The sequence below is a fragment of the Erinaceus europaeus genome, chromosome 17, assembly GCF_950295315.1.
Source record: "Erinaceus europaeus chromosome 17, mEriEur2.1, whole genome shotgun sequence".
Taxonomy (NCBI): Eukaryota; Metazoa; Chordata; class Mammalia; order Eulipotyphla; family Erinaceidae; genus Erinaceus; species Erinaceus europaeus.
Window position 1 is genome coordinate 48,018,762 of NC_080178.1, and position 27,618 is coordinate 48,046,379.

The 27,618-nt window shown below is 47.5% G+C and overlaps 2 protein-coding genes and 1 pseudogene across 2 annotated transcripts; 2 read left to right on the forward strand and 1 right to left on the reverse strand.

Annotated features, from left to right (window-relative positions):
• Positions 1-2,623: 2,623 nt before the first annotated feature.
• On the forward strand, positions 2,624-4,509 carry LOC132533749 (coiled-coil domain-containing protein 81-like). The gene is made up of 3 exons (XM_060175789.1): positions 2,624-2,821; positions 3,367-3,471; positions 4,333-4,509. The coding sequence occupies exons 1-3, from the start codon at positions 2,699-2,701 to the stop codon at positions 4,507-4,509; spliced, it is 405 nt and encodes a 134-aa protein (XP_060031772.1). The 5' UTR covers positions 2,624-2,698.
• A 1,036-nt stretch (positions 4,510-5,545) lies between these two features.
• On the forward strand, positions 5,546-6,179 carry LOC132533997 (coiled-coil domain-containing protein 81-like). The gene is made up of 2 exons (XM_060177421.1): positions 5,546-5,720; positions 5,926-6,179. Exons 1-2 carry the CDS (start codon positions 5,694-5,696, stop codon positions 6,148-6,150), a joined length of 252 nt encoding a protein of 83 aa, XP_060033404.1. The 5' UTR covers positions 5,546-5,693; the 3' UTR covers positions 6,151-6,179.
• A 5,380-nt stretch (positions 6,180-11,559) lies between these two features.
• On the reverse strand, positions 11,560-23,744 carry LOC132533750 (NADP-dependent malic enzyme, mitochondrial-like; annotated as a pseudogene).
• Positions 23,745-27,618: the final 3,874 nt, after the last annotated feature.

A 27,618-nucleotide genomic window follows, 5' to 3' on the forward strand; every position in this document is an offset into this window, starting at 1 on the left:
ATCAGTACCATTAGAGTTATAAGAAATGTGTTCTTCTAAGAAACTGGTCTTCTAGAATTTTCTTTTTTTTTTTAATTTTATAATTATTTATTTTCCCTTTTGTTGCCTGTTTTTTATTGTTGTTGTAGTTGTTATTGTCATTGATGTCCTTCTTGGATAGGACAGAGAAATGGAGAAAGGAGGGGAAGACAGAGAGGGGGAGAGAAAGGCAGACACCTGCAAACCTACTTCACTGCTTGTGAAGGGACTCCTCTGCAAGTGGGGAGCCAGGGGCTTGAACCAGGATACTTATACCCGTCCTTGTGTTTTGTGCAATCTGCATTTAACCGGCTGCGCTATTGCCCGACTCCCAAGAAATATGCTCTTCTAAGAAACAGCTCTTCTAGGGAGTCAGGCGGTAGCACAGCGGGTTAAGCGCAGGTGGCTAAGCACAAGGACTAGTGTAAGGATCCCGGTTCGAGCCCCCGGCTCCCCACCTGCAGGGGAATTGCTTCACAAACGGTGAAACTGGACTGCAGGTGTCTATCTTTCTCTCCCCTTCTTGGTCTTCCCCTCCTCTCTCCATTTCTCTCTGTCCTGTCCAACAACAATGGGATCAACAACAACTACAACAATAAAAACAAAAAAAGAAGAGCTCTTCTAGAATTTTCTATCACACCTTAACTAAAATCCATGAGATTCTCAACTAAGACTCTTTGCTGTCTCTCTACTACTTAAAAGACTCAAGTTCATATGGCTACCGGGGGAGTGGAGTGGCCTAGGTAGGTAACAGAAATACATCAAGTGAGCTGCATGTAACATGTTCCATATATATATTCTGAGTATGAGTTTTACAACTGTCTTATATGGCTTAATAGAAAATAGTAGGATTCTCATGTCTGTAGCTGATGTGACTTTGGTTGAAACATATGTAGAAATAACAAAGGTTTTATTTATTTTTTCTAAGTTACTAGAGATAGCTAGAAGTTGCCAGACAATGTTTTGAGGACTGTTCCTTTCATAAAGAGATACTATTTGTTATCTTAAGTTGTTATTTATGCAATCTTTTCCTTTCATTTTCTTCCTTTCTCTCTCTCTCTCTGTATCTGTCTCTGTGTCTCTCTACCAGGGATTGAACCTGTGATTTCAGAGCATCAGACACAAAAAAGTCTTTGGCATAACCACTATGCGATCTCCCTGGCCCATTATGCATTATATTAAGCACTTAGCACAGTTGGTGTAGAGTAAGAATGTGTTATATGTTCCTATTGTAATTTTCTCTCTTCATTGTATCTATGACCATTAAAGCCTCAAAGGAAACGACTGAAAGGAAACTTAACTCTATCTCTTATTCCGCAGACAACTTTCTACCTAGACCTCCAGGTCAAAAACCCATTCCAGCAACTGGAAATATTGTTCCCATAATATTGCCTATCTCAGTGGAGCCTAATAAGACTGTCTTTACAAAAACAGGGACCAAAAGGTAACATGCTGGTCTTTTGTGGAGTGTGGGGATTACACTGTACTAAGTGTAGTTTGAGTCTTATCTTGATTCAGGGATATTAGATGTTTCCATCCATGCCTTCACATGGTGTCCCTGCATTTGTGCTCCATGGTGAGGACTGCAGGGATGTCCAGGGCTCACAGTCTATCAGAGGGAAGCTAGGTGTGCATGGTCGTCAGCAGTGCCAAACACACTGGAGACCTCACTTACCTTGTTTAACTTTGCTTTAGAATGTTAATTCCACAGGCAGAAGGTGTGTGTGTGTGTGTGTGTGTGTGTGTGTGTGTGTGTGTGTGTGTGTGTGCGTGTTCACTGTACCTCCCATGCCTGAGAAAGTGCAGTCAGTAATGCTCAAAAGTCAAGTGTAAACAAGCATGCTGAGATTGAAATCCAGGGTTATCAGACACATAGGTCACTAACCTATACAATGCAGAGCTCAGAAGAGAACCACTCAGCTGTCTTCCATTGGCTATATTTGCCTCTAATTTCACTCTAGATGTGAAATTGTGTTGTTGTTTTTTAATTATTTATTTATTTATTCCTTTTTTCTGACATTGTTGTTTTATTGTTGTAGTTATTGTTGTCTTTATTGTTGGATAGGTCATAGAGAGATGGAGAGAGAAGGGGAAGACAGAGAGAGGGGAGAGAAAGATAGATACTTGCAGTTCTGCTTCACTTCTTGTGAAGCGACTACCCTGCAAGTGGGGAGCCAGGAACTCAAACTGGGATTATTAGGCCGCTCCTTTTGTTTGCGCCATGTGCACTTAACCCGCTGTGCTACTGCCCGACTCCCTGTTGTTGTTTTCTTATAGTGTGCCACATCCACCCAGTCCATCAAAGAACACCAAAACAGAACCTAAGACCTCTGAGACTACAACTTGTAGGGATCATGAGAGAGCAGGACAGGTACCAGTCTCCTCAGACAAGCAAATGATGGGGGTGGGTGCCACTGAACACAAACAGGGCTGGGAGAACAAGGGTTCTGAGTGAACATAGACCCTGCACATCAAGTGGGATTGTGGCCACTCCTGCAACCCGAGGACTCAGCCTATCAAACCCATCATGCCAATCGCTGTTAAATGTCCTTTTATCAAACACACTCCTGAGACTGGAGAAATCCAGTCATGGGGGAGGCACAGGAAGAAGTGTGAAGATAAGAAAGCAAAAGATAGGAACAGACCCTTGGTGTCATTGTAGGAACTTTGTTACGTGTGTATGCAGCGCACTAAGGCCAACAGTGCACTGTATTCTAAAGTCGAGAACAAAGAAGAACAGGACGAGCAATTTCTACATCAATACCAGATAATGAACAACAAGGACACTGCATTCAAAGACCAGGTAGTGTTATGCATTGATTGAGAGGTGGTGCAGTAGGGGCAGCAGACAAGACAAGGCCACTGCAGATGTCCTGCGCATGTCTCCCTGGCAGTGTGCCAAATCAGGCATTTCATGTGAGAATAAAGTTTGGGTCATGGCCAGGTTTCCAGGAACAGACTAAAGTCTTGTTTGGTGCACTATGTTTAGGAGCTGAAGCTAATTTTTGATCTCTTCACAGCTTATATAAATGCCCTGGGGAGGGGTTTGGAGGATTAATGCCTTTACTCTTCTCTGCTGCATGAGTGCAGGGAAGAACATAGATAGCCACCATTTTCAGCTGCCATTCTGCTTGGCTTGCTTGACCCATCAGGCCTTGGGTTTGAAAAAGAAAGGTCTTGACTGGGAAACATTTTGTCAGGGAGCAAAACAAACATAGAAAAGCCCAATCAGTTTGGACTCATTTGAAACACAGTCTTTGTAGAGAGAAAGGTTAGTAGCCACAGAAACAGAATGACATTTTCAGTGTCTGTTGGTTTTATTTATTTATTTTCTTTTTCCTTGCAAAGTTGAGACTAAAATCAGAAAAAGAAGAATGCATGAAGAATGCTGCATATAACCTTGGTGTCGCAGATGCTATAAAATCACAGAGGAATCAGAAATGCCACTTTTCTGTAAGAATTGTTTCTGCCTCTCACTTGCATATAACCCTGTCTGGGAATGTTTGAACCCACCCTCTGGAGGGCAGATTAAAGGTATTCCAGTGGGCTTTACAAGAGTGACACTTACTTTCTGAGTGGGAGCTCATAGAATCCATAGAATCTTGGGCCCCTCCCCACACCCCCAGAACTGAGGTCTCCACAGGTGTAAGACCCTCAGGTGAGCTTTAGGTGCAGAAGTTTCGAGAAACCTCATTACAGATGGTAGTGAATATGCTTCACCACCATTTTCATGTTTTTAGTCACTTTGGCTTCTTTTTTTATCTACCTAAATCATCCTTTTTTCACACCATTATCTAGTTAACCTGAGAACTCTTGGACATGATAGATAGTCCACTGTATTGCCTTTGTTCACCATGCAGGGCTTTGGGCCTAGGGTAGAGCTTAGTAGAAGAACCTATGATTGCACACCTTTGGCCCTGGGGTTAGATTGTTCACATACACACACACACACACACACACATACACACACACACACATATTCACATCACACACATATACATACATACATACACATACCATGGGGAAGAAAAAAAAGACCTGTGACCTCTGGTCAGTTCTGCTCAGAGTCACCTTGGAGCAGGTGAGTTCAACATGTAGCTGCTTCATCAGCACTTTGAAAAATGACTTTTCTTTCTTTTAGATAGATGTAGAAAGCAACCACAGCACTGAGGCTCCTTCAGTGTGGTAGCGCAGGGCTGAAACCCAGGTCTTACCAACGACAAAGCAGTCACTGTATAAGCCAGCTATTTTCCTAGACCATCAGTTGCTTTCTTGCTCAGCTCAAAGAAATGAACTGCTCCTCTTTCATCCTAGAATCCATACATCTTTGAGAACCGACCAGAAAGTGCTGCTATTGTCACTGAAAAGAAAAATGAGTATACTAAGAACCTTCTTAAACAAATAGATGCCAATAGTAAACTGGCCAAGAAAAAAAAAGAAAGCCAGGAAGTCTTGGAGCAGCTAGAACGGCTGCAACTCAAACAAAAGTGAGTTTTGGTGGACTTGCAGGGAGACTCCGGTGGGGAAGGGTTGGGCAGCACAGCTAGTGCTTCAGCACATCTCAGGCAGCCAACCAGGATCCCCATGCAGCCCGTCATCGCCACCATGCTTAGTGTCAGGACAGCCTTAGTGGCCAGGCACAGTTGTCAGTCAGCACCATGGCCTTTGGCTTTGTGGTCAGTGGTGTTAGTAGAGGAAGAAGGGGCCAGTCTGAGGCAGGGACCCTTCCCAGTGTAGGTTTATCATCAGTCTCTTGGGGGCCCTGGAGCCAAGGTCAGGAGTGTGGGGGCCCAGACTGGAAGCAGGGTTCAGGCCATCATGGAAAGCATTCAACATACTCATACCTGCCATTCTTCTGTAGCTCAGACAGGGATGAACATTTCTCTCATTTCCCACTTCTGAGGAAAGAGAGTGTTTTGTTGCACATGGCTTGAGGCTGAACATTTGAGTCAGGGAGGAGGTTAGGAGAGAAGTGAAGGAAACTGCTGTGGGAAATACTCCCCCAAATGGAGGTAATTCCTGCCTCCATAAAGCTAAACTCTCTCTCTCTCTCTCTCTCTCTCTCTCTCTCTCTCTCTCTCCCCCTTCCTCCCTCCTTCCCTCCATTCCTTCCTTATTTGCCACTATGGTTATTTGGGGCCTGGTGCCCTGACACTTCACTATTTTTGACAGTCCTTTCTCCCATCCAAGTACTAACCAGGTCTGACCCTGCTTAGATTCTGAGATCAGATGACATCGGGTGTGTTCAGGGTGGTATGGCCATAAACCTGACAGTCCTTTCTTTGATAGACTGAGAGAGAGAGAGAGAGAGAGAGAGAGAGAGAGAGAGAGAGAACAGGAGAGACACCTGCAGCACTGTTTCACTGTTTGTGAAGCATCTTCTTTCCAGGTGAGGACCTTGAGCTCAGGTCTTTACACATGGCAGCATGTGTGCTCTCCCAGATAAGACACCACCAGGCTCCAAGGCCCGTCTCAATCAGGTGTAATGGAGGCTTCCAGAAGGAAGTGCCAGCTGTTAATTCCTTGGAACTTATTCCCACTGTAACTTGTTGGGTGTGTTTTGATGATGTTGGTCTCCATTAGAATAAACTGTGGTCTCACCTCCTCCTCTTCCAATTATCAGGATTGATGAACAAAAAGCTGAACTGAAGAAACATCAATTTGAGCAGAGAGAAATGTATAAGAAAGCACTGGAATACCAGGTAAGTGGACGGGTTGCTATTTTGAGAACTGTACACTGCTTCCTAGCACTCTGAACATAGGTGTGTGGAGGGTAGAATACTGGGCCCCCACCCACCTAGCAGGTTTCCTCATGTGAGTTTGGGTGCCCTGGCTCCTTCCTATAAACAGTGGGTCTGTCAGTATACCCCAATGCTGCAGACTTCACACTGGCTCTCTCTGTTCCAGCTGAAACACAGGCCTTCCAGACTGCCCATCTATGAGCCCATGGGCACCTTCACCAACTTTGGGCAGAATGAGAAGACCCTGGAGGCCGAGAAGCGGCAGAGAAATATTGAATACATGAAGCAGCAGGTGGAAGCCGCTGCAGGCCACAAAAGACAGCTTATCCTCAGCCACATAAAAAATCTGCAGCAAGAAAAAGAAATGCTCCAGAAAAACCAAGAAAAGTAAGGGGCCTGGCCCTTCCTTCCCCACCATAATCCTCTCCTCCTTTCTCTCCCTCTCCTCCCCCACCCCTTGACACCGACCTTAGTAGAAACATGTGTGGACAGGTGGAGAGTCATGAATGACCCTAGCTCGCCCCAGCCTGCTTCTCATCTCTACGCCCCTGTCAACTTCTGAGGCTGTTGCATGTCACAAGCCACCTTATGGGATGAGTATATATCCAGGGATTAATGTTTTACATTCAACAGTAAATACAATAGTTTGTACATGCATAACATTTCTCAGTTTTCCACATAACAATACAAACTGCACTAGATGCTCTGTAATCATTTTTGGACATGGACTCTCCCCCCACTGCACCACAGAGTCTTTTACTTTGGTGCAATACAGCAACTGCAGTTCTGGTTCTACTTGTGTTTTCTCTTCTGATCTTGTTTTTCAACTTCTGCCTAGGAGTGAGATCATCCCATACTCATCCTGTTTCTGACTTATTTCATTTAACCTAATTTCTTCACACTCCATCCAAGATGGGCTGAAAATGGTGAAGTCACCATTTTTATCACTGAGTAGTATTCCATAGTGTATATAGACCACAACTTGCTCAGCCACTCATCTGTTGGACACCTGGGTTGCTGGTAGCTATTACAAATTGTGCTGCTATGAACATATGTGTATACAGATCTTTTTGGATGTGTATGTTGGGTTCCTTAGGATATATCCCATGGAGAGGAATTGCAGGATCATAGGGTAGATCCAAGAGATATGTTTTTAGATGAGTTAAAGGAAACAAACAGCTTTTGAGTGGGGATTCATTGACAGAAACAAGGTTTTGGCTGAAAGCAAGCGGTTCTGGACCCCTTAACTAGGGTTCACTCTATCTGCTCATGTTATTGACTCTTTTTCTTTTTTTTTTTTTTTGTTGAAAAAAAATTTATTTATTTTGAGTTGAGATTGGTAGAAAAGTAGAGAGAAACCTGTTGCACTTTCCTCCTGAAGTTGGGGACCTGAGGCTTGAACGTGGGTCCTTGCACACTACAATGTGTGCCTTCAGCTAGGTGCCCCACCATCTGGACTCCACCTTTACCTCTTATTCCAAAGAGTGAGAGCAAAACCAGATTTCCCACTGAATCCAAAGGAGAGAGGACTAGGCGGGAGATGGTGGCAGTGGATGGAGTCAGACTCTTGCCTTCCCTCCAGGCATTTAACAGAAAGATGTGCAGAAGAGGATCGAAGGAACACCATCAATCAACACCTGAGAAAAGAATGGGATAAAGATGTTGTGCTGAAGCATCAGCGAGATGAAGATGCCAAGGCCTTTGACAAGTAATTGCCTTCTGGGGTTGCAAGTTGCCTTCTCTCCCCATTTCCTCCCCTCTGATCTGTGGGTCTATAGAGCTTCATGCAAATGAGTGGGGATTGCCAAGGGAACTCCATGGAGGACAGAAGTCTGGGTTTAGTGTGGGGACAGCTGTGCTGCCTGCTAAATGTCTACCAACTGTGTTTTCCTCTGCCTCTACTCAAGGGACCTTTGTTTTCCTTTTGTGGACGGTGGGGAACAGAGTGTGGGGCATTTCTCTTTGGAAATAACAAGTTTCAAGCAGTGAGTTATTTTCCAACCCAGGCTTATGGAGTGTTAAGAGCAGAGCTGAAGAATCATGGGTAAATGGGCAGTCAGTTAGGAATGGAGTCATGGGTAATGGGTGCTATACTAAGTGGGACACCCAGCAGGAAACAGGAAACAAGACCATCCTCCCAGAGGGTGCCTGTCCCCTCTCCTCAGCCCTGTCTCTCTCTACTCACCACCCAGGAGCAGAGCCTAGGGCCATGGAGGTTGACAGCTAGCCTGGGAAAGTCTGATGATCTTTTGTCTTATTTTCATCTGCCAATGGGGAAAGTTAACATGTGCCTGACTGAGAATGTGAAAAACCTGCAGAATCAGATGGAGCCTATCCCTTCAGATATTAGCAAAGCCTCAATATGCCAAACTTTTTTTTCCTGGACCTTTGGTCAGGCTTATAGTGGAGCTGGGAATTAAACTGAAACTTAAAAGGAAGTGAAAGTCACTTGCAGACCACTATGTTATCTCCCTAGCCCCAAGTATTCTAAATGACCAATTAGCGACTTGTTATCCTAGGTGACCCATGGATAACTCCTCCTCCTCCTTCCTCTCCTCCTACTCTTCTTCCTCTCTCTACTCCTCCTTCACTCTGGCTAATGATGATACAGAGGATTGAACCTGGGACCTCAGAGCCTCAGACATGCAAGTCTTTTGCACAACTGCCATGCTAGCTTTCCCACTGGGATACAATCTGTTCTAGAGAAGATGCTTTGATTTTAGTGGAAGGTGTTTCCTCCCCCTCTCCCATGTAGGGCCGTCATTTGTGGCAGTGAGTGAGAGGAGAAGGGCAGGCTGGGGGCAAGGGGAACAGGTAGTTGGGGGGGGGTCACTGTCCTTGTCTCCTTTTCACAGCTTTGAGGAAGGCCTCTCACTATTACTTGTGCTTCCTCCCCTGCAGGGCCCCAGACAAACTATTTATTTTGGATCAGTGTAATGACTACAAACACTGCAGACAGTGTCAGCGAGACCCGTCCAACAAGGGCAAGACCCACTTCTGGCCTTATAACAAACACTTGCCAGGGTATCGCATGCTCCTGTGATGCCAGAGTCCGATCCTCGCCTCTCAGTTGTCTTGGGACTCCAGCAGGATGCGATCTGGGAGCTTGCGGAGGAGATTGTGTCTGTCCTCCCACCTTTTGTGAATCCATGTGTGCCTGATCACCCCCAGCCTCCCCCTAGTCCACCTGCACCCCAGAGCATAATGTGACAGCTGTGGGGAGGAGTTATGTAGCCTCAACCTAGGGTGTAGTGCTGTCCTCCACCCACACCACCAACATCAATCTAGCTTCAACCTCACAGCACCTGCTGCCAAGGTGGCAGGGGTGAAGGCACCCAGCCTCACCTGAGCTGTGGTGCGCTGCCCTCACACCCGCCCGCCCCCACATCCCTTTCCCTCACAGCCCTGATTTCAGGACAGCTGGTGAGAGTGCTCCCAGCCTAACTCTGGACTATGCATCTGACCTCAACCTCCAGCCTGCACCAGACCACTCTCATCCCTCCCACTAAACTTCCCTATCTCCTAGTCTAAACCCCTTGCCCAACCCTCCCCATTCCTCTATTCCAGCCCATCCCCATCCCACCCCTCCCCCCCTCAAATCCCACACCTCCCACTCTACTCCTCCCTGAACCTACCCCCTCCCCATTACCCCTCCCTCTCCACTCCAAACCTCTCCCATTCCATTCCCTCTCCCCCACTTTACCCCTCCCCCAACCCACCCCTCCCCACTTCACCCCCCATTCCCCTCACTCTCCCCCAGTCTACCACTCCCCAAACCCACTCCCTTCCCAACCACCTCTCTCCTCCCACTCCAACCTTCTCCATTCCACCTCACTCCACCAACCTCCTTCCCCCCACTCCACCAGTTCCCTTCAGTCCAAGCCAACCCTTCTTGTCCACCAGTGCAGCCTCCTGTCCTCTAGGCTCACCCTTGACCCCATATCACTCAATTCCAGGGCAGCTGGGGAGGGGGACCCCAGCTTTACCCCCTAGCTATGCAGTGCTGTCTTTATTCTCATGCCCTTGGCACCCAGTCCATGCTCCCCAGAGCATCTGCCAAAGAAGCTGGGGAAGAGGCACCCAGCCTCACCTCGCCTGGGGTGTATTCCTGCTTGTGCATGTACCCTCCTTGTGTGTCACCCCCGTCCTTTTCTAAAAAAGCACAACCTCCTCTTGGAATTTATGTTAAAATAATAAAGCATTTCTATGTGCCTGCTTGCTCTTAATCTTTTTTTTTTTTTTCTCATCAAGACTTAACCACTATGGGCTGACTTTTTGAGAGACAGAAGCAGCACTGAATTTCCCTCAATTCTGTGGGTGCCAGGTTTGAACCAGGGTCATGCACATGACAAAGCAGCACACTGTTTTAGTGAGCTATTTTTCCAGTCCATAGTTCTTTGTCTAATGTGGTGCCTTGTTCGAGGTGGAATCCAGGGGCCTCATGCCTGCTCATTGTGACTGAGCTACCTTCCTCGGACAACCTGTAAGTCTGTATGTTTTAGAGAGAAGACAAGATCAAACTACTGTCCCACCATCCATGGAGCCCAATCCAAGGCTTCAGCCCTCCAGGGAATTCTTTCAGACAGAGGGAGAGCAGGAAAGACCCCAGTAGGGCAGCTTCCTCCAGTGTGGTGGGGGTTGGGCTCTAGCAGGGTTGAGTGTAGGGCCAAGCAGGGTCTGTTCAGGGAAGCTTTTCTGCCAGCCTTCCACTGGCCTTTATCCAGGGTGCTCCCATGTAATGGTAGGTCTCCAACTCAGGGCCTCCTGCATCAAGGCTTTATCACAGCTCCCTCCTGGGTCCCTGCATGTAACAACTTTCTGTAGCTAATGGTAAGGAACCCAAGGCCCTGTGCTTGTGTAATTCCATTGCTCAGAGGCCTCCTGGCTTTAAATGTTCCACTGTGTCCAGAGGGGGAGAGAGACTAAAGTTACCCTAGCACCGGTCCCCTGACCATGAAGCTCCCCACCCCTTTTACCATTCATGGTACTCTCATGTGGTACAGGGGCTCGAACCCAGGGCCTTAGTATGAAGAGCTATTTTCTGCCTCTCTCCTCCAGAAAAGTTGCTTGTGAATCTGATCATGCCTCCCTAAGCCTGGACTTTTCTGAAGGAATGAATGTTCTGGAACAACCCCCAACCCCCATGAATCTTTAGCCCGAATCCAGGAGTCATGGGACAGAGCTATGCTTTGGGGACACTACACTGAGTGTCAGCACACTGGGAGATATGGAGAGACTAAGACCTGCACGAAAGGGGCCTGTTGTGGCTGAAAGATGGCAGTGTGGCTCTAGGCAGAGCAGGCAGCAGGGGTTTCCTGAGTGTCTGCTTCCTGTGTCATGCAGTATCATCACTGGCACACTCGATGTCAAGGATTGAAGTCAGGATCTCATGCTTGTGACTCGTGTATTTTAGTTACTGCTCCACCACTCTGCTCTCTCACTTCTCAGCTGCATGTCCTGAACCACTCTCCTCCCGTCCAAGTGACTCCCCACATGGCACACTTCTGTCCCCACCAGCAGCTATGGGCACTGTCAGGGCTGAGCTCCAGGTGGGGCTTTTAGATTTCTCACAAGCTTAGGTTCAGAGCTGGCAACAGAAAGTCTGGAGAAATCCTTAAGCCAGATGTTGAGGGAGGTTCTAAAAAGATGGGCACTTAGGGCCTGTGGGACAAGATGTCCCTGGGCATCTGCTCTTGAGCAGAGAGTTTAGGGATAGACAGTGACAAGGACAGCCATCAGAGGTCATCTGTATTGTGGGTGTCCCTCCCTTGTCCCTGCCCCCAGCCCTGCAGAAATGGCATCAGACCATCTGCACACTCATGGCTTCCCTAGGCCAGGTGTAGCTGTCCAGTGAGAAGGAGTCGTAGTCAGGAGTGTAGACCAGGGAGAAAACAAACACCTCCTTGTCCAAGGGTTCCGGGCAGTAAGTGGCCAGGTTGTGCTTGTAGGCATATGTGAGGACCTGTGAGATGGTCAGGGTGGGGGATGAACGGCCGTTAGTGTGCCCCTAAGGAGGGCACCAGCTAGGGGAGCAGGGACAGTTAGGAGGACTATATACTATGAAGCTCCTCAATTCTAGGAAATGAAAAAACACAAATAATAATTGGGGCCAGGTAATCACACATCTGATTGAGCACATTTGATACAATGCCCAGTGACAAGGGCTCAGGCTCCCAGTCCCCATCTGCAGGAGGGACGCTGCACAAGTGATTGAGCAGTACTGCAGGCATCTCTCTGTCTCTATCTCCCTCTTCCCTTTCAATTTCTGATTCTATCCAACAAATATTGCAAATATTAAAAATGATTGGGGAAATAAATACTTCAGGTATATTCATAGAAGCACTATTTGTATCAACCCAAGTTTCGAAGCAACCAGATGCCCAATGACAGATGAGTCGCTAAGAAAGTGGAGCACTGGTGGAACACTGATCAGCTGTGAAAAATGACAAGGTCATCTCCTTTTCCTCATTGTGGATGGAACTTGAAAGAATCATGTGAAATAAGATCAGCCCCAAAGAGAAGGATGAATACTGGACGATCTCACTCACAGGCAGATCTTAACAGTCAAGGACAGCAAGGGAAAACAAGTAAAATTGAACTGAGTTTCATGTATTGCACAAAAACAGCAAAGGACTCTGGGGAAGGTTGTGGGAAAAGGGCCGTGGGGGAGCTTGAAGGGAGGATTTCTGTTGCATGATGGAACAGAAGGACCTAAGTTAAGATTGAGAGTGTTCTGCAGGTGAGAGATTGCACCCGTGTGTCAACAACTGTCCTGTAAACCACTATCCAGCCAACATAACAGTAAAAAATTGGTTTAATCAACAAAAAGATGTAAGGTATATATGTATATGTATATTAATATAAATAACAATATAATAATGTCCTCAGCATTCCTGGAATCATCAAAGATAACTTCACTGCTCCACATTTGTTTTTTCCACCAGGGGCATTTCTGGGGTTCAGTGCCTGCATGGATCCACTCTGCCCTGTGGTTATTATTTTTTAATGAGACAGAGATAGTGATAGATAGAAGTGAGAGACAGAATTAGAGGGAGAGACAGAATTGGAGCCACCTGCAGCACTGCTCCACTGCTTATGAAGATGCCCTTGCAGATGGGGATCGTGGCTTGAACCTAGGTAACCTGTGCTCTCTACGAGGTGAGCTACCACCTGGCCACTCTGATTTACGCTTATGGCCTGGGCTCTCAGGTTCCATTTCTGGTTCCATACAGTCTTCTGTGTATACACATGTACATTAACACATATGTGCATGCATAAGATGCACATGTACACACATGTGCAGCTATGTCTTTCCATACCTGTGTGTGCACAAACATATGTGGGAGCACTGGGTGAGAGCATGGCTGACAGGAAGCAAGGAGGGGACAGCCCAGGTAGCACAGTTCCAGCTTCCTCTGCACCATTCTCCCCTCCTCTCCGCAAGCCACAGAGAAGGCCACTTGCCTCCCTGCCAGTGTCACAGGGCAGATGTCCTCATCTTGATGGCGATTCTCAGAGACACATCTCTGATGGAGCTGAGGGGCGGGTACTGTCTCCCCTGTGACAGGTGCTGCTCTGACACCTCCTGGACATTTTGCTGGGGGGGTGGGGTGGGGTGCTCTTGGGGAGGGGAGTAGGGAATGGGAAGAGAGAAAGAAGTTGAGTTTGGCCATTTCCAGAACAAAGCCAAAGTCTGAGCCTTGGCTTGGTGGGGGGTGGGGGGAGGTTGGCACTGACTAAACTCTCAGAAACACTCAGCTTCACTCACTACAACAGGGGGACACCAGCAGTTGAGTACAGGTCCCCCAAGCCCGAGGGTATGCCTTGCATGTGCCAGAGCTCAGCAGTCTCTCTCTCCCTCTCTCTCTCTCCCCTCATCAAAATAAATATTTAGTCAAATATAGCTGTTCTTATGAATGCCCAGAGTTGTCCAGAAAGAATCCATGAAGCACATCAGAGTCTTCTAAGAGTGGAAGCAGCCTAAATGTAATGATAAGCTGAGTAAGTACCAGGATATATATTCCATGGAATACTACTCTGCGTCCAAAAAAACTTGACATTGTGATCTTTGGGGCAACATGGATGGAACTGGAAGTGATTATGCAGGCTCTAGGTCCCAGAGCCTGCCTATTTCAGCCTGCCCACCTACCTGCCCTCCAGCTGCCCACCTGCCTGACCATTCACCTGTCCACTTGGATACCCACCCACTTGCCTGCCAGCCCCACAGCTCTTGGGTCATGTCCATGCCTCCTCCAGGCTCCCAGGCCCCAGGTCATCTTCCCCTGGAGGGCTCATCTGCCCGCCTGGTAAGGGCCTTCTGACCTGGATGTTGCAGTAGCACTGCTCAGCTGTGCACTCGGCCCTGCTGGTGGGGTTGCTCAGTGCGAAAATTATGGAGCGCTCATGGAAGGAGGTCATGTCCCTGAGGGAAAGCATCTGATAGATATCTTTTATCTTACTTATTTCACTAAGCATAATCAGGTGATTGACACAAACTCTCTCTTCTCAGTCCAATCCTACAATACTACAATATTTTATTTTATTTTATTCTATTTTTTGCCATCAGGGTTCTTGTTGGGACTCTGTGTCTGCACACCTCCACCAGTGGCCCCTTTCCCCTATTTCCTCCAAAGAGAAACACAGAGATAAGGGGGACATTGCAGAATAACTCCAACTTTGGGAATCTCCCCTCCTGCTGCTGCTCCCTTTGGTGACATGGGACTTGAACTCAGGCCTTTAAGTCTGGTCACGTGTGCACTCTGCCAGGAGGGCCCCTGCTGTCCCCATAGTCCCAAGACTTTTACCCAGTAGCTGCTCAACAAAAAACGTGGGCTGAGCAAAGAGCTTTGCCAGCATGGAGTCTCAATACCTCCGAGCCTGGCCGACCCTCCTACCTATGATGGTTGTGGGCTTCACTTGCTGCACCACCTCCTCCAAGGAGCCCATCTCAGCATGGTCCTGGGCAAAAGTCTCTTTTTCAGGGCTCAGATGGCTCCTCCCCTGCAAAGACAGAAAGAAAGGGTGTAGCTGTGAGGAACCTGGGGAGAGTTGCTGCATTTGAGCCACAGAGAGCACTCTGTACTTCTTTCTGAGAGAGAGAAATAGAGAGAGAGAGAGAGAGAGAGAGAGAGAGAGAGAGACACACACACACACACACACAAGGGTAGCCATCACAGCATCAGAGCTTCTCCCAGTAATGACACCCTCCCATGTGGTGCTAGGGTTTGAATGTGATTCAAGTGCATGGCAAGGCATACACCCTGCCCACTGAAATATATGGCTCTCAGATGCAGGTGTCCATGGTACTTATACTTTAGTATTATTATTATTGCCAGTAGTGTTATTGCCCAGGCTCAGTGCTTACATAACTCCACTACTCTTGGTGGTCACTATTTCCTTGTTCCTTTCTTACCTTCCTCCTCCCTCCTCCTTTTCTTTTCTTTTTTCTCCCTTTCTTTCATGGAGACAGAGAGTGACAGAAAGGGAGTAAGGAGAGACATCTTCAGCCTGTTCTATAATTTGGGAAACTTTTCCTTTGAAGGTCAGGACCAGGCACTTGAAACCTTGAACTCAGGTTCTCACAAATGGGAACCTTTGTGCTCTACCAGGTGTGCCACCTCCTAGCCCCAGTTTTTACATTTTCATCTCTGACCTTTGAACAGTCTTGTGGGTCCCTCTCCCCAGTTTTCTAAGCTAGTGGAATCTGGGACTTGAGTTCAGGCTCTAAGTGACATCTGAGTGGGGTCACTCTGTGCTGCAGGGTAATTATCTTTCTCTCTCCTTTTCCCCTTTCTATTTCTCTCTATCTCTTCCTCTCTACATAAAAAAGGCAGCCAGGACTAATGAAGCAGTGTAGGCACCGAGCCCCAGTGGTAACCCTGGTGGCAAAATCAATCAATCCATCAATCCAAATAAAGAGCAGGCCCTGCCCTCATCCTCCTCCTCTCTCTCCTGCCTGCCAGACTTGCCTCCTCACAGGTGAGCACCCCATCTCCAGCTACTGTAAGATACCCCATGTCTTGCCCCCAGGCCAACCCACCTTGACAATGAGTCCCCTGGAGTCCACCATCCAGATCTTTTTGGTGGCCTCAGCCGCAGGGATGCCTTCCTGCTCCAGGGCCATGACCAGGAGGTGAGTGATGCCCAGGGCAGCCTGGGGGTGCCATACAGGACAGGCTCAGACCCAGGGAGGCAGCAGCCAGCCCTCCTCCCTCCACACCTGGGAGACGCAAGGATCCTCAAATGAGAGAGGGTGCTAAAAGCCCATAGGTCTGGATGTTCCTCCAATGCAGTGCCCGTGCACATGTCAAAGGAGCGCAGTGTCCAGATGAGGCATCGTGCCAGGCTGCCTCTAGGCTTCTCCATTTCCTGGCAGCACCTACAACCCCGACTCCTCCCCGCTTCCTTGGAAGACGAACACATGGCTAGAGAGCCGGCTTCTGGTGACCCACAGAGCCGCAAGTATCCCAGCCACTGCCATGGAGGCTGTGCCTGTGACAGAGCAGAGTGAGCTCAGCTACTTGGTGGGGGTGGGGGGTGCCCCGTGTGTCCAGCTGGCTCCTAGAGAGACTGAGGAAGACCTAATTAACAGTCTGTTATGTAAAGACAGAAGCTGCTGTGTAGCCCTCCCACTCAGAAGCAAACATAGTAATGGACCAGATCAAATAATGATAATCTTGTGGATATTAAAACCAGTGAATGGGAACCAGAAGAGAAGAGGGGCTCTTTAGGGAGAGGTAGGAAATCAGGATCAGGGGATGCTGATTTTCTTTCTCCCAATAAACCCCGCCCCCCAAACACACACACCAGCCCTTTATATTGATTTGCTGTGTGGGGACTCAAGCACAGTCTTTGGCCTACATTTTTATCCCAGTGGATCACCAGGGCCTTACACTACTGCAGACAGGGGAGAAAAGATTCGAACATGAATTTACAGCTTGGTTTGCAGAGCATTTAGATTGTCTGGGGACCTAGTAGGAGTAGGTCTCTTGGGCTGATGAAATCATACTCAACTCAAAGAAACTTCCAAAGCCAAGTCAGGGAGTCACAAATCTGAACTCACAGATCTTATGACACAAAAGAGAGATATCTTTCCCCGAATGACAATAGGCCCTCGAAATCCAGCAAAGAAGTCTCTGGTCCCCTTTTTTGGATAGGTATTTCCCCAGAGCCCTCTTTAATGTTGATCTCTTGGAGTCTAAAGATGTGTTTCTGCCAACTTGATGATTTTTTGAGCGCCTGTAAATCTTCCCTAGAAGAATTCCAGGGTTTCCTCAGCCTGGGAACCTATTTCAGCACAGCCTTCTGCCTCTTGGAGGAGGGATTGTGCTCTGACCAGCAGATGGCTCAAAGACCATCATCAGAACAGCCCCAAGGCAGGGCCTTGGTGCTGGGAGTGGAATGTTCTCTCTGGTGGCTGGAATCTGAATAACCCTGACAGTATCCACTGCCAAGGTGCTCTCTGCTCTACTGACAGGCAATTTGCTCCCCCAGGTCACCAAATATAATTTTCCTAGACTTCTGAGCAGCACCTTGACCTTTGACCATTGGTACTCTCTATATCCAGCAGTGTATGTGGCTTCCTGAGCCCCCCAACCCCTTGGCTGCCTAGCTGGCTTTGGGTGTTCTCCCTGGGGTGCCTTTGGAGGAAAAAGTTACTCCCCCCACAACACACAGTTCAGCCCAGAACCTCAAAGGCTGAACAACAAGTCTTGAGCTCTACAACAGAAGGTTTGTTTTTTTCTCCAACATTGACTTTCATGGGGGTTGGGGGTGGCTCTTGGGTGACATATTAAGGACTTAGAAAGGGGGGATCAGAAGTCGGCTCACCCTGTAGAGTGTACACATTACCATATATAAGGTCCTGGGTTCAAGTCCCCCAGCCACCCTAAGGGAGCTTCTGCAGAGGGGTGGGGGCTTCTCAAGTGGTGGAACAGTACTGTGGTATCTCTCCTTCCCTTGAAGTCTTTCATTCTCCATCTCAAGGAAAAAAATGGTCATTGGGAGTAGTGGAGTCAGGCAGACACTGAACCCCAGTGATAACCCTGGTGACAAAGAGAGAGAGAGAGAGAGAGAGAGAGAGAGAGAGAGAGAGAGAGACCATAGCACCTCCAGTGTGTGGGGGCTGGGCTCAAACCTGAGTTGTGCACAGGAGAAAGGAGTGCACTATCTGAATGAGCTGTTGTGCCTGTCTCCTTCAAAGCCTCCCACCTTAACCATGTTTCTTTCAAATATGTATATGTATTTCATATATATGTAGTTTATCTTTCTTGCTAACATTTATTTATTTATTTACATTATTTATTTTATCTGATAGAGCAGAGAGAAACTGAGAGGGGGGAGGTAGAGAGAACCTCCAGCACTGCTTCACCACCTACGAAGCTTTCCCCTTGCAGGTAGCGACAGATTGAGGACTTGAACTTGGGTCCTTGCGCATGATAATAAAGCCCTTAACCAGGTGCACCACCACCCAGGCCCCAATACTTCATATATCTGTATGTGTGTATTTCAAATATGTATATTCAAGAGGGATTTCATTATTTATCCATTTATTTTTTAAACAAAGCACTGCTCAGTTCAAACTTATGGTTCTGCTGGGATTGTACCTGTACTTCAGAGGCTCAGGAGTGAAAACCCTTTTGCAAAACCACTGCAATGTCCTTTCAGGATGCTAATCCCCAGATTCTTGGTCACCTGACAAACCCTTCAGATCAACTAGGGAATGAGGGCTGAATAGGGAGCCAATGTGGCCTCCAGTTGAACCATTTATTGTAGAAGGTGGGCTTGTTGGAAGCTAGCCATAGTGACTGGCCAGCTGTCCCTGTGGGCCCATTGTCAGCCCCGTGTCACAGTGAGGCTGAGTTGGGTCACTTAATGGAAGCCACAAGTGGCCACTGGGAGGCATAAAGGTGATGGGACCTGATGTGCCCTCCCCCATCTACCCCTATAGATACAGGGACCAGGGAGAAACCAGGGAAGACCAGGTGGGCTTCCCTCTCCCCAGCCTAGTGCAGAGTTACTGGACTCCAGCAAGGACTCTCCTATCACCACCCCCTTTTTGGTGTCTTCTGGGACATTCCTGGTCCCAGACAGACCAGCAGTAGTCCCCAGAGTCAGAGCTACGTATTTCCTCCCAAATTCTGCAGTGAGTCTACCCAAGGATGAAGGACACAGGCCCCCACCCCTACTTCCCAACCTCAACCCCCGGACTGCTTTACTTGGCCTGTTCTGACTCAGCATGCTGGCAGCTCTGCCGGGACCAGAGAGAAAGGCAGGAACATCTGGTGCAGCATGCCCAGACACTGGACTGGCAGTGAGCATGGATGCTCCCCAGAGAGTCCTGTCCCTGTGGAGTGTCCTCTATCTGCAGTCACAGGCCCTAGGGACATCTTTCTAGTCCCCACTGTTGAGGACCCCTCTCTGGATCCTCCTTGGCACTTCCAATCCAGGTCGTGCTTATCAGTGTCTACTAGAAGCCCCTCCCAACCCCTGGGGTCTTCAAGGCCACCAGAAAGGGGACACACTACTCATAGTTCGTCATTCCCTGTAAATGCAGACATGACAGACATATGGTTGAGAGAGAGAGAGAGGAGGGACATCTGCCATACTGCTTCAGTACTCATGAAGCTTCCTGCTGCAGGTGAGGACTGGGGGCTTGAACTTGGGTCCTTGAGCATGATAACCTGTATGATCTACTAGCCATGCCACCATAGGACCCCTATATATTAAGTGCTTTAAACATTTACTGTATCTGCCCCAGGTCTTTGTTAGCTTCTTCTGTGGAGAGAGGCTGAAACTGTAGCTCACTACCAGCTTGTACTAGCTGGTTGCATTATTTAGAATGCCCTTTACATGTTTCATTCCTTTTTTTGGTCACCAGTGTTCTTCATAGGGCTCAATGCCTAAATTATATATATATATATATATATATATATATATATATATATATATGGTATGATAGACGTCAAGAGACAGAGATAGATTAAGAGTGAGAGAGATAGAAAGAGGAGAGACACCATGGCACTGCTCCATTGCATGAAGCTTCCCTCTTGTAGGTGCTCCCATATGGTGTCCAGAGGCTCGACCCTGCGTCCTTGTACAGTCACAGATATATGCAGTCATGTAATATTCATCTCCCTGGATGCAGCTATGGTCTCCAAGGAGCAGTGGTTTAGCAAAGCCCCAGCACTCTCTCCCAGGTCACAGGGAAGCCTGAGTCATTAGGCAGTGGAGCCACAGTGGCACGCTGGCAGCAGGTGGTCCTGTGTGAGGGACCCAGTCCCAGATACTCAGTCCCAAGGCAGAACCTACCTTGGATGTCATCACTGAACATGCAGTACTTTTCTCAGTCTTGTTTAGCAGACGGAAAGCATTGGCACTGGCCAAGTCCTCAAACTGGATGAGGCAGTGGATTCCGTATCTGAGTGGAGAAGTCAGTGAGAGTATATGCTACTATGCAAGAGGTCCTGGGTTTGAACCTCAGCCACAACATGTGGGCAAATGTGGATGGGGAGGGACTTCACAAGTAGTGGACCAGCACTGTGGTTTCTCTTCTCTCTGTGTCTCTCCTCTCTATCTCTCTGTCACTCACCCTTTATCTAGAGGAAAGAAAATAAAAAGCTTCTGTGAGCTGTGGAGCTGTGCAGGCACTGAACCCCAGCAATGAGTTGAAAGGGTGAGATACTGAAAGGGATAGAGAGCTAGTGAAGGGGAGACACCTCCACAGCACTGCTCCTCTGCACAGGAAGTGTCTCCCCTGCAGGTGCTCACACACAGTGGCCTGGGATTCAAACCAGGGTCCTCTGGCCACGTAACATGTGCACTCTACCAGACAAGCCCCCTAGTGCCTTGTTGCTCCCTATTTTTTGTTTGGCGTGGGGGCATGAAACAGAAAGAAACAGCACTGGTCCACCAGGCATAAAGTGCCCCTGGTGTTGTGATGCTCTCACGTGGTGCTGGGGCTTGAACCCAGCACTTGCAGCTACTCCCAGCTTCTTGAAGAGTCCCTGAAGAGCCACTGAGACACGCAGTTCATTCAGTTCCTCATCCTGTGTCAGGGTGCTCTGCCCCAAGAGAAGCCAGAGCACTGTGGGAGGTGCTGGCTTATTTAGGCCAGAGGACAACCTCTCTGGGCATTTCTGGATGACATCCCTCTGGCTCTTCTCCAAACATCTACCACATTCCTGCCCCTTTGAGCCTCAGTCTCATGTGTCCTCCTCAGCATACTCGTCCCTTCAGATACATTTTCAGCTCCTTTTTCTGGATCTTTCTTTTTGGCTCCGTGTGTGTGTGTGTGTGTGTGTGTGTAGCTGGTCGATGTGATTTGGGGCAAGACAGAGCAAGAAACTCACTGGCCTTAGCTGGGCTTCCCCTGGGCAGTTCTCCACAGAGTGAGGGCACCCTCATTCCAGGGAGGAGATGTCCCCTCATTAATCTCACAGCCAGTATCCACAGGACCTGCTCACTCACTCAACCTGGCCCCAGGTAGGGGTGAGGCATCCTGAATGCTAGAACCTTTTGTGGGAAGGACACATTTCCCCTCCACTCATAACATCCTGAAGCCTGCCTCCAGTCAGAACAGCTCGGGCCTGGAGGTTTCCCTCTTTGGACTTTAGATGCTGGGTTCCCTCCCCTATGTGCCTCAGGAACCACCCAAGCCCACACCCCACACACACTCACCACTGATGGCCCTTACTGTCTCTGAATTCAGAGGTGAGGTCAGCTCAGTTAATTGTTTCTTTGTTTAAATTTTGACACAGGGTTGGTCCTGGAGCTTGGTGCCTGCACAACAAAACCGCTGCTTCTGGCAGTCACTTGTTTTTCTTCCTTTTTGTAAGTTATAACTTTATTTTATATATTTATTGCTGGATAGATACAGAAATTGAGAGAGGAGAGGGAGATAGAGAAGGAAAGAGACAGAGACACACATGCAGCTTTATTTCAGTTCTTGTGAAGTTTTACCGTGCAGGTGGGGACCAGGGGTTTGAACCAAGATCCTTGCACACTGCAGTGTGTGCTAAACCAGGTGCACCACTGCCTGCCTCTCTCCCCAACTGTTTTTCTTTTAGTTACTTGTTCAGAGGTAGAGACAGACAGACAGAAGAGAGACACTGGAGCATAGCTCCTAACTTTTCCCTCCCATCCACACCTGCAGGACCATCTTTTCCTTTCTCCTTTTATTTCTTCCTTCCTTCATTTCTTTCTCTCTCTCTCTCTCTCTCTCTCTCTCTCTCTCTCTCTCTCTCTCTCTGTCTTTCTTCCTTCCTTCCTTTCTCTCTTTCTCCCTCCCCTCCAACATTGCTTAGCTCTTGTTTATGGTGTGATTGGGGGTTGAACCTGTGACCTCAGAGCCTCAGGCAGGAAAGTATTTGTGTAGAATCCCTGTGCTATCCCCCCAGCCTTATGTTTCTAAGAATTTATCCTAAGAAGATAATCAGGATGGAACACAAACACTGATCCGTAGATACTCAGTGCTAGAACTGGGTTTCTATTTGCCAGGAGATGAGAAACCAGTTGTGGGAGGGAATTTCTTTATGGAACTCTGGATACACCCAGCATCTGATCAAATGACACCTTTCAGCAGGGAGGCAAAGGATACAGCTTAATGGTAATACTAAAAAAAACCCATGCTTGAGGCTCCAAGGTCACAGGTTCAATCCTTAGCACCAACAATAAGCCAGAGCTGATTGGTGCCCTGGCAAAACAAACAAACAAACAGACAGACAGACACAAACAAACAAACAAAGCAATGACACAGTAGGACAAAAGGTAACTTGGGAGGGAACTCAGAATACACATGACCTTGAGAACAGCTGAATTCTGGTGGCTGGGAAAAGGCATCTTAGGCCTTAAGGATGGCTTTGGTGGAAAAAAGACTGAAGAAAAGAGTCTAGAATGGGAACCACTATTCTACTTTCACCACTTCTCTTCATGTTCTCCATGACTTTAGCTTTTTGGAACCAGGACTAAGGCATGGGTAATTTCATTGCCCAGGACCACATTTTTCAGAAAGAGAGAGAGAGAGAAAGGAAAAGGAGGAGGTGGTGAAGAATGAGTAAAGTCATCACAGCACCTGAATTTCCCCTGGTGCCAAGCATCCCTGTGTGGTGTGGGGGCTCACACCTGGGCCAGGCCCTTGTCCTACTTGGTCTGGCTTCTTTTCCTGGTTCCTTTTAATTTGATGTTTTATTAGTGACTTAATAGTGTGCTGCAAAATCATAGGATAATAGGGGTCTAATACCATACTACCCCTACCATCAGAGTTCTGTGTTTCCATCCCTCTCCAGCAGAAATTGCTATAGTTCTGAGGTCATAGGTGTCGGTTGAGTATATTTACCTCTCTCTCTCTCTCTCTCTCTCTCTGTGTGTCTATATATAGGTGTGTATGTAGTTATATTTTTGCCCATTTTTATTCATTTTAATTATTTATTCACTTCCTTTCTAAGTCACACCTACACCTATTACTTCTTCCAAATGTCCTCCCTTTTTCCCCTTTTCTCCAAGATAAGCAAAAAAGTACCTGACTTCCTCTGGTTTTTGAGATTCTCTTCCCTCTCAGTGATGGTATAGAAATAAAGATACTTGGTGACAAACATTTCAGGTCCCAGTGGAATTCAGGTCATCTTCCCGTAACATTTTCCCCCTCTGGGAGTAAGAACCAAAATTCTTTTTGGGGCAACAAAGGAGTTCTGGCTTCTGTAACTACTTCTCTGCTGGACACATATGTTGCCTGGCCTGGCATCTCTCTCTCGCTCTGTCTCTCTCTCTCCTTCTCCGATGTGGCCTGTGCAGAGGAGGTGCCGTGAGGCAGAAGCATCCCTGCCCTTGTGACTCAGGTTGGGGCATTACCTGGTTGTTGGTGCTCACATCCAGCATCACAGGCAGGCACTGGTGTAAGTTGATGCCCCCACATGCTGTGTATAGTGCCAGCTTTCCCACAGGGATGCACATGCCATAGGTGCCCCAGGCCAAGGATGCATTCCCCATCTGTCACCACGACACCTGCAAGACAGGGGGAATGCTTCTGCAGTGGTCCTCCTCTGGATGCCAGCCTACTTGAGCCAGCGTAGGACTCTGACCCCTTGACTCCCCTCTGAGGATTTGTGGTTTCTGCAGGCTCAGTGTAGGGAACCCATCTGTCATCATCCTTCAGAAAAACCAAGGTTACCATGCAACAGGATATGGGTTCAAACCCTCAGCCCCCACTATCCCTGGAAGCCTTTCTCTGGCCCACTCTAACTCTGTCAGGCCTATCAGGTGTGTGAGCCTGTCTTAGCTAAGACAGGATGACTCTTCCCTTGGTGCTGCGGTGGCTTTCTTTCTGGTCCAGGCTGAGAGGACCCAGTGCACCACAAAGTAACAGCACAGAAGAGAAGAACCCTACCTTAATGTCATCCTCAGGCAGAAGTTGAGCATGGTGGCAATGTGGCCCTTGTCATGAATGGTGATGAACAGCCCACTATGGGAGACACAGCCACAGTCACCAGAGGGCGCCAGAGGCCAGGCATGCTAATCACCAGGCTCTGTCCTCAGGCCTGTCTAGAGGTTATCATTTAGGAAGCCACATCTTGAGTGCAAATGGCCTCCCACTAGACTGTTTATTCTGTGGGGCCAGAAAACACCTGTCTTCTCACTGGCGCCACACCCATAGCCTACCCTACCATCACCCTCCACAGGGCACTTGTGAGCTTGTTGGATCCAGGACACTCACATACATACAAGTGCACTGGTCTGCATCTTATGTTTTTGTTTTTATTTTTGTATTTAGTGAATAAAGCCTCTGGGAATATGATCAGAGTGACTTCAAAATGAGGATGACATGGGATAAAAAGTGCCGGGGCATGACCTAGCAGTCCATAAATGAGGATGGAGGTGGGTTACTTTTGCTAGAGAGTGATACTATAGCTAGATATATCCTGCTAACCCCTCGGAGGAACTAGATCCAGCTAACTGGCATGTGGAAACCCTAATCCTAGTGACCTTACTTAGAAATTGGGTTTTTGCCGACAATTTAAGGTAAGAGGCGCTGTCATCTAGTCTGTCAGTTGTCTCCCAAAAAGAGGAAAGAGAGAGACACACAGGGAGAAATGGGTGCCCCAACCAGCAGGGCGGTGAACAGGTGCTAGGAATCCAATGAGACCTGAAATGATGGAACATGAGACACGAAGAATGACAGCAAGACAAGTTTCTGATCAAGCTGCATTTTATTGTGAATACAGGCATTATAAGACTTTGGGGAAGGAAAGGGAATGCTGGAGGAGGGGGGAGGGTGCTGGGATAGCCTGAGGGTACTTCTTCCCGAGCTAGTGCTCTCTGGGTTGGAGAGAACTCAACTGGAGCCGATCTAGGCTGCTGCGTGGGAGAGGGATCAGAAACTCGTGCCGCACCAACTTTGCAGGAGATACACTCTGGAACTCTCGGAGCCGGAAAGCAATTTCCAAGTGTCTTTAATCAGAAGAGCAGCTGTTTTTATACTCTCCAAGTAGGGTGGAAACAGGATGTGATATAGAGAGGGTGGAGAGAAAAGTGACTGGTGAAAATCAGAGTGTGACAAGGAGGGGGCAGAGCCGGCAAGAATCCTATCACTGAACCACCAATGCCCTGGAGGGAGTGCTTTATGTAAATGTAAAAGTGATTTATGTAAATAGACCAAAGCTTTGAATGGGTTCAGTAAATCCCTATATAGGCATATGGTTAAGCAGAAGCCAGGGGGAGGTGGTATACTACCCAACAGGAGGGGGAGCAAACTACAAAGCGGAATTTTCCTTGCAACAAATGGAAGGAACCAAACTGTGTGTTGACTCACTTGTGTTGACTCACTTGATTACTAATAAATGGTTTACCTGAGGGGAAATGGCCTGCCCAGGGGGGAATTAACACTTGTCTTGAGGGGTTCCGTTGTCTCAAAGCTTATCATCTATAAAGCAGAGAAATGGCTCCTGGCATATCCTCCCTTTTTATAATTTAAAATTGAGGCAGGCAATGGGGGTGAGGAGCAGAGACCCTAACAGCAGGTTTGGTGGGCGTAACCAGAGGAAGGAAGTATTGACCTGATTCCTCCCGCGGAGTGGGTGCAAAACCAACCTTCCCGCATCTTATAAGGCTCTCGGTGTCTTTTTGGGGAGGGGAGGCAGAGCCACAGTTTCTAGGGAAACAATTTTTGTTGCTGACACCAACCTCCATGCAAATCAGGTTTGCTTCACGGGGGACTCAGAGGCGGACGATAGGGTCCTCCCCCTGCAGTGCTTTGCCTTCTACCCCTTACTGGTGTCCTTGCCCTGCCATGGTTGGATGTCTCCATGCATAATTCTGAGTTTTATGCCATCTGAAAAGGGGGTCTGTCATCCTCAGGTTTAGCCAGGCCTCTGTCAGCCAAATCAAGTCTGTGATAATGTATTTGCAAAGGTTTTGATGCCAAGGAGTCAATCTGCCATTTTATAAAATCAGTAATCTTATTAAAATAAAGGACCTTAAGGTAATCATTAACAAAAGACTAATAAGGGTCTCATAAGGGGCTCTGTAGTGACTCAAGACTATTTGTGGTGGAGTCTATAACCTGTTGTAATTTGTCAGAAAATTCATGGGAGAAATATATAGAGTGTCCTAGCGTGCCACCAGCAAGTCTAAGGGAAGCAGTCAGTGGATGTGATGTCTAGGGGAAGAAACACAGCACGTCTGGTCTTCTGGTCAGCGCCAACTGATGAAATTTTTCTCTTCATAGAGGGTCAGCTGTGGAACAAGCAAAACTAGGAGGCAAGGACCAAGTAGAGAAGAATTGACATGAAAATATAGGATGGTGTTGTACCAAAACACAGAGGAGGTGCATACACATTAGAAGTCAAGGTGAGGTTCCTTGAACATCGAGGAATATTTTGAGAGAAGTGAGCAGTCAATAAACATGCAAAGAAGAAGTCAGCAGTGGTAGGTCAGCAGAAAGAGAAGACTTGGATAGGCTGGTGAGGTTAGCTGGAGTATCTACTGCCATGGCATCCTTTGTGGTAAGGACTTGCCAACAGGGACTCTGTGGATTTTGCAAGAGCAATGTCATCCACCATAATAAAAGGAAAACAAACATGGACATCCAGTGTTGAAAAAGAGAAAAAGAATATGTCTCTGTGACTGGAAAAGTGGGTGGCTTTGTCAATGAGATACAATAAATGGACAATTCGAATTTTTGTATATATTAAGAAGATTTAGTATGTTACTTCATTGACACTTTAGCCAACTGAATACTGGGGGGTGCATTTCCCTTTTTTTATTAATTAAGCTTAAGGGTTTTAGTTTTTCTTTTTTTTAATTTTTTAAATATTTATTTAATTTATTCCCTTTTGTTGCCCTTGTTGTTTTATTGTTGTAGTTATTATTGTTGTTCTCATTGTTGGATAGGACAGAGAGAAATGGAGAGAGGAGGGGAAGACAGAGAGGAGGAGAGAAAGACAGACACCTGCAGACCTGCTTCACCGCCTGTGAAGCGACTCCCCTGCAGGTGGGGAGCCGGGGTTCGAACCAGGATCCTTATGCCAGTCCTTGTGCTTTGCGCCACCTGCGCTTAACCCGCTGCGCTACAGCCTGACTCCCAGGGTTTTAGTTTTTCTTGTTTGAGCTGTAGCCCAATAAATTTAGAAAAAATATCAACTGAGGAAAAAAAGTTTTTGTTTACTAAACATGGGCAGGTGAATTACATCAATCTGTCAGAGAGCATTGGCTTTTATCAATGGAGATTAATCTTAAAAGTCTGAATAACAGGATCTTAATTAAACAATGCAGGAGCCAGTAAAGTGCTCTCACTATGGCAGGTCAAGCATTAAAATATTTAGAGGCTTGTAAAAAAAATGAGAAAAATTTTAGGATATGAGTGACT